Source organism: Arachis hypogaea, chromosome 6 (genome assembly GCF_003086295.3).
Source record: "Arachis hypogaea cultivar Tifrunner chromosome 6, arahy.Tifrunner.gnm2.J5K5, whole genome shotgun sequence".
Classification (NCBI taxonomy): domain Eukaryota; kingdom Viridiplantae; phylum Streptophyta; class Magnoliopsida; order Fabales; family Fabaceae; genus Arachis; species Arachis hypogaea.
In genome coordinates this window covers 106,737,370-106,743,681 of record NC_092041.1, presented here as the reverse complement: position 1 = coordinate 106,743,681, position 6,312 = coordinate 106,737,370, and the positions used below count along the sequence as shown (strand labels likewise).

At 32.0% G+C, this 6,312-nt stretch overlaps 1 protein-coding gene across 1 annotated transcript; it reads left to right on the top strand.

The window, feature by feature from the left end:
- The first annotated feature begins 246 nt into the window (after positions 1–246).
- LOC112697397 (putative expansin-B2) lies at positions 247–4,358 on the top strand. Its single transcript, XM_025750552.3, has 4 exons — positions 247–482; positions 1,983–2,095; positions 2,670–2,860; positions 3,438–4,358. The coding sequence occupies exons 1-4, from the start codon at positions 284–286 to the stop codon at positions 3,769–3,771; spliced, it is 837 nt and encodes a 278-aa protein (XP_025606337.1). The 5' UTR covers positions 247–283; the 3' UTR covers positions 3,772–4,358.
- The last annotated feature ends 1,954 nt before the right edge of the window (positions 4,359–6,312 follow it).

Below are 6,312 nucleotides of genomic sequence, written 5' to 3'. Positions count from 1 at the left end.
TTCTCTAACAATAATATTTAGAGATACTTTAAAGTAATAAAATATTATTAAAGATTAAAATATCTAATATGAAATTAATTTATCGATGACCAATTTAAATATATACTCAAGAATAAAAATTGTCGAATAATTTGTTTTATATATAATTTTCTTTAGGAATAATATAATTCGAACTTGAATCTCTTTAATTATAGTTCTCTATAAATAGCAGCATAGGCATAGCATATTCCACACAACATAGCATCAAGTACCAAACGGTATTGGGAAACTCTGTTGTGATAATATGGCTCTTACACTTGAGTGTGCCCTCTCTCACATACTCAGTTTCCTAGTGTTCCTGTTAATATTCCTAGTGAACCCTTCCTTCTGCTTCAACCCCAAAAAGCTTGTGAATGCTTCATTCTCATACACCCCATCTGGTTCAGATTGGTCACCGGCACTTGCCACTTGGTATGGACCTGCTAACGGTGATGGAAGTGAAGGTAATAATAACGTCATCGCCATGCAATTTTTCCTTCATGATACAGATTTACATTTTTTTTATGGTGAATGCTATCCTACCCTCTCTAAAGTAACATGTAAATTACCCTCTTTTATATATTATATTTTAATTGAGTTTTTATTTTAACCTCAGTTACTTTAATCTCACGAGAGTTAGTAATATCTTGGAAGACGGTGAGGACCTGACAGAAAAAGAAAATAAAACACCCAATAAAACAGTGATATTTAGGAGACACAAGGACGACGACAAAGAAGTGGGAAGGAGTAAACGCAATTAGAGAGAGTTGGAATACCTTTTCTGAAAGAATAATTTGATACGGTGATGCTTGGGAGGCATAACGATGACAATGAAGGAGTACAATAGGAAGGAGTAAACGCAATTAGAGAGAGTTGGAGTACTTTTTGGAAGAATGATTTGGGAAGATAAAATAAGATACACAACGAGACCGTGATGCTTGGGAGGCGTAATGAGGACGACCAAGGAGCGGGGAGGAGTAAACGTAATTAGAGAGAGTTGGAGTACCTTTTCTAGAAGAATGATTTGGGAAGAAAAAACGAAACACCAATGAGACGGTGATGCTTTGGAGGAGCAACGACGACGAAAGAGTGGAGAAAGTAACTCAGGTTAAAATAAACACCCAATTAAAATGTGACACATCAGAGAGGGTAACTTACATGTTACTTTAGAGAGGGCAGGATAGAATTCACCTTTTTTTATATATTAGAGCGATAATGGTGTTTTTTTAAAATGTTTTTTTAATATCACATTTTTGTTATTCTCAAATGTGGAACCGTTTAATTAGAGAAGTAGAAATTGGATCGTCTGATTTGTTTGAAGTACAGAAATCAGACCGTTCGATTTATAGAGGTATTAAAATTGAACCGTTTAATTTATGAGAGGTATATAAATAGGACTGTCCGATTTGTGTTAAAAAAATTAAAAAATTTAAGGTACATAAATCATACTACTCTATTATTTATGTACCTTCCACAATTTTAAAAAATACCAAAAATTACAATGTTAGAGTATATAACTATTTTTACTTTCTTACCAAAGAAAAGAACAGCAAATTTATCCGTGATACAAATAAGATAGATAATAATTTAAAATTATCTTATTTAACATAATATTTATATTTCGTGTATGTAATATTTATATTATATATTTATTATATCTACTATTATAGTATTTATTTCAATATATAACAATTAAAAAATATAAAATAAAATAAATAATAAAAATAAAATAATTTGAACTGTTTTTGATTAATTTTTTTTATTTTTTTGGATATTTGTACATATTTATAATATACCTAAATACTGCTTAAAAATTGCTGAAATTGAAAAGAAATTTTAACGATGAGAAACGTTTTTTAACGGCATAATAATTAGTGTACAAATTCTTAAACCCAATTTATAACGATTGATTAGACTGTGCTTCTTGTATATATATAATATAATATAATTGTTATGATATGTAGGTGGTGCTTGTGGATATGGAGTTACTGTTGGCCAAGCTCCAATCTCTGCAATGGTATCAGCAGGAAGCCCTCGTTTATATGAAAACGGCAAAGGCTGTGGTTCTTGTTACGAGGTTCATATCTTGAAGCACGAAGCTACATATATTTCCTGAATTATTTTATTTTTGGATTTACATTTTCATTATAAATTAGAGATATATGCATATGTGTTATTATATTATTAGTAAAGTAATTATATTTTTAATCATCATTGTGCACATGAGAAAGGACTAAGAATTTTACATATGTGGCGCCCAAATGATATTTTTTAATGGAAGATCTACTTATAAATTACACATATGTCTATATAATAGATTCTACTCAATAGAATAAAACTTTGTAATTATTAATGTTTGCACGGTGTAAATATTATTTAAAAATTAAAATACAATATATAATACATTTTATACTGTTACAACTTTAAAATTAAAACTATATATTCTTTTTTATATATGTATTATATGTTGATTTATATATAATTATTAAAGATATAATGATTTATGTGTCTTTTTTTATTTATTTAAATTTTTTAAAAAAATAAATTTTTGACATAATATTAGAATTTTTGGGATGGAAATATTGGATTCTTTAATATATAGTATAGTAAGTTAACTCATGCTGGGTTGCAACTACAATTTATTATTTAAGGTGAGGTGCAGTGGGAATTCAGCATGCTCGGGGAAGCCTGTGAAGGTGGTGATGACAGATGAGTGCGATGGGTGTGGTTCAGATGCCGAATACCATTTTGATTTGAGTGGCACTGCTTTTGGTGCCATGGCACTCTCAGGTCAAGATGCCACCTTGCGCAATGCTGGCAAAATCAACATTCAGCATCGAAGGTTAGTTTCTTTCTTAATTCAAGCTTCTAACTTCTTATTATATATATACTCTGTACTTTATATATTCAATTAGCTTAATTGATATTCCAAGTGGGACAAAATAACTCTGAAAAACTTTCACTATATTTTCAATAAATATTACAACTTTATTGACTTAAATTTTCAGTTTTTGACATTCATCGTAGCAAGATTTTGTCGGTGTTATTATCATTATTATTCTATCTCTTAGCGTTTATATTATTTTGTTTACAATAGAATTAATGCACGAATTACTCCAATAAAAGTCAAAAGATTTTGTCGTAGATGAAATATTATTATCAAAAACCTAAAACTAGCACCTAATCCTACAAGATGACTACTATTGAAATCATGGTTCAGTGATCAATTTAAGTAAATATATTGTTCCTGAGGCACATTAAATCGTGATATTAACATTAACAATAAATTACTAATTCTTAATTAAAAATTCTTGACTTTCTAACTTATATTCGCCTAATTTTTATAGTTTCGTCTTACATTGACTAATTTGATCAAACAAGCCACATTTTCTTAAACGTTAGAAGCTATTTTCTTGCAGAGTTGAATGCAACTACCCTGGTGTGTCAATTGCATTCCACGTGGATGCTGGATCGAACCAAGAATACTTCGCTGCCGTGATTGAATACGAGGATGGAGATGGTGACCTTTCAAAAGTTGAACTCAAAGAAGCACTTGACTCAGCCTCATGGTACACCATGGATCAATCATGGGGTGCTGTTTGGAAACTTGACAAAGGGTCACCACTCAGAGCACCTTTCTCTCTTCGCCTAACCACACTTGAGTCTGGTAACTCTATTGTGGCCAACAATGTCATACCTGCTGGCTGGGTTCCCGGACACACCTACAGATCCATTGTTAATTTTCAAACCTAGCTAGCTAGCTTAACCTAATAATAAGAGAAAATATTCAGTTTGGTTTCTGAAATTATATTCGAACCTCAAAAAAATTTAATTGCCTCAATTTAATTTCTAAAGTTTTCAAATTTTAATCACGTTAATTCCTGCGATGGTTTACATCACAGAGTTAATTAAAAAATTTAAGAACTAAATTGAGGCAATTGAAACTTTAAGAACTAAATTATGACTCGAATTTAACTTCAGAAATCGTATTAAATGAAATATTTTCTCCAATAATAATACTACACAAGTATAAATATAGAGATAAGATAATAAAGACAAAAAAAAATAGAGTCAGAGATATATAAAATATTTTTGTTCTAAAAACGAGAACAAAAATTATCCGTCTCTATTGATTTTTCTGTCTTTATTTCTCGGTGCCTAAAACTTTAATTTCTGGGGAGCAAATTTCAAACACAACCTAAATCTATAAATGTCATGTATCTTTGTATGGATTTACACTATTCAAGATATTGAATAGAATAGCTTTGATAAATATCTATACTCCGGACCTATATATTTTGAAGGATTTGTGTAACATTATTTTTGACATATGACTATGTGTGTACCACCAACATTATTATGTGATATCCTCTACGGAAGAAGATAAATCATATAAGTCGTCCTATTAGTGGACTTTGGATTGTCTTCTTTAATCAATTATGAATGAAATAATTAACGTTAGTTAACCTGTTAATTACTTTGGGTCGTTGTCTGATTTTCCATCCAAGTAAGGCACAGCAGAAGAAATTAAAGTTTAGTAATATCTAATCATCATAGAAAAAAATTATATTTGTTCTGTTCGTTTTAAAATAATTGTATACCTAAAGAAAATATATATAATGTAAAATAATAAAATAAATTCTGAGAATATTCAAAATTATATAAATAGACAAAATTATTTTTAGATAAATAATAGTTATATATATATATATATATATATATATATATATACACGGGCCTGCTACAAATACAAGCCTACAAGCATACAAGTTGGCCCAGCCCAAACAGAAATCACGCGCATGAAGAGAGATAACATGGCGCGTCAAAATCACGCGCTCAACATTCGAACGGTTACGTATGGCAGACTCTTCCACTTCTTCCACTTCTTCCATTTCTCAAGGCGCTTTCAAAACAACGAAACCCTCCCATTTTCGAGCGAAAATCAAGGTTCAAAATATAGAAATCGTAGTTCGAAAACTGCATCAAAACACCATCAAACTCTCTGTGAAGAATCTGAAGAAAAAACAAACCAACAATACTCAACGTAAGTCCATTAAAATACTGTATATTTTACTTTTCTTCTACGTCGTTCTTCTAGGGTTTACTATTACTCTTGCTTCTTTGTTACACTGTTCTAAGTTCTACGTCGTTCTTCTAAGTTCTACGTCGTTCTACGTTGTTATTCTAAGTTCTCCTGCTATTTTTGTTGATTTTTGGGGGGTTTATTCCGTAGATTCGGGAGTGTAAACTGCTTAACCTTGTAATGTGGCTTGATATTGAAGCATGGTTGAGTGATATCTGACTGATATCTATATGGATGTATCTGAATAATATCTATGGGTGTATCTCACTGTAATCAATGGGTGTATCTTGTTGATATCTTTGGGTGTATCTGAATAATATCTATGGGTGTATCTCACTGTTATCAATGGGTGTATCTTGCGGATATCTTTGGGTGTATCTGACTCATATATATGGGTGTATCTTACTGTTATCAATGGGTGTATCTTATTGTTATCAATGGGTGTATCTGAGTCATATATATATGGGTGTATCTTACTAATCTCTTTGGGTGTATTTTTAGTTTCGGAGAAAATGGCAGCAAGAAACCAAACTAAAGACCTTAAATGTGCCACACATCTCCTGAATGATAAGTTCAGAAACATGACTAAGGAGAAGAAGGCGATTGTGAGGGATCTTGGATTCGGTGGGTTGATGCACATCCCACCACTGAGGGTGGATCACCAACTCTTAAGGGAGCTGGCAAACAACTTCAAACTTAGGGAGAACAGACTGAAGACAGGATATGGTTCTTTCCAAATAACCCCAAAAAAAATAGGTGATGCGCTTGGCATCAATGCAACAGGTAATTAGCTCAAAATTATAGGTGTATATTAAGTTGTTGCTTGGGTGTATATTAACCTGATGCTTGGGTGTATTTGAACCGACTTGGATGCTTTCTTGTCTTCCTTTTTGTAGGAGATCTATTTCCTGAGAAAGTTGACTATAAGAAACTTTCTGATGATGACAAAATAATTTATAGAAGATTCCAGGGTAAGACCCTCAAAAGTCTTACCGATGAAATGATGGAAATCGGCGTTGGCAATGAAGAGGAACGCCTGATGTTCAAGAGGATATTCATCCTCTACATACAGATGGCGTTCCTTTTGCCAACGACGATAAACAAAATATCGCCCGTGCACCTGGCCCCAATTTTTAAGATGGACGGCATATCGCAGAGAAACTGGGGGAGGCATGTTTTGACCTTCATGGTCAAGGGCATCACAGACTATC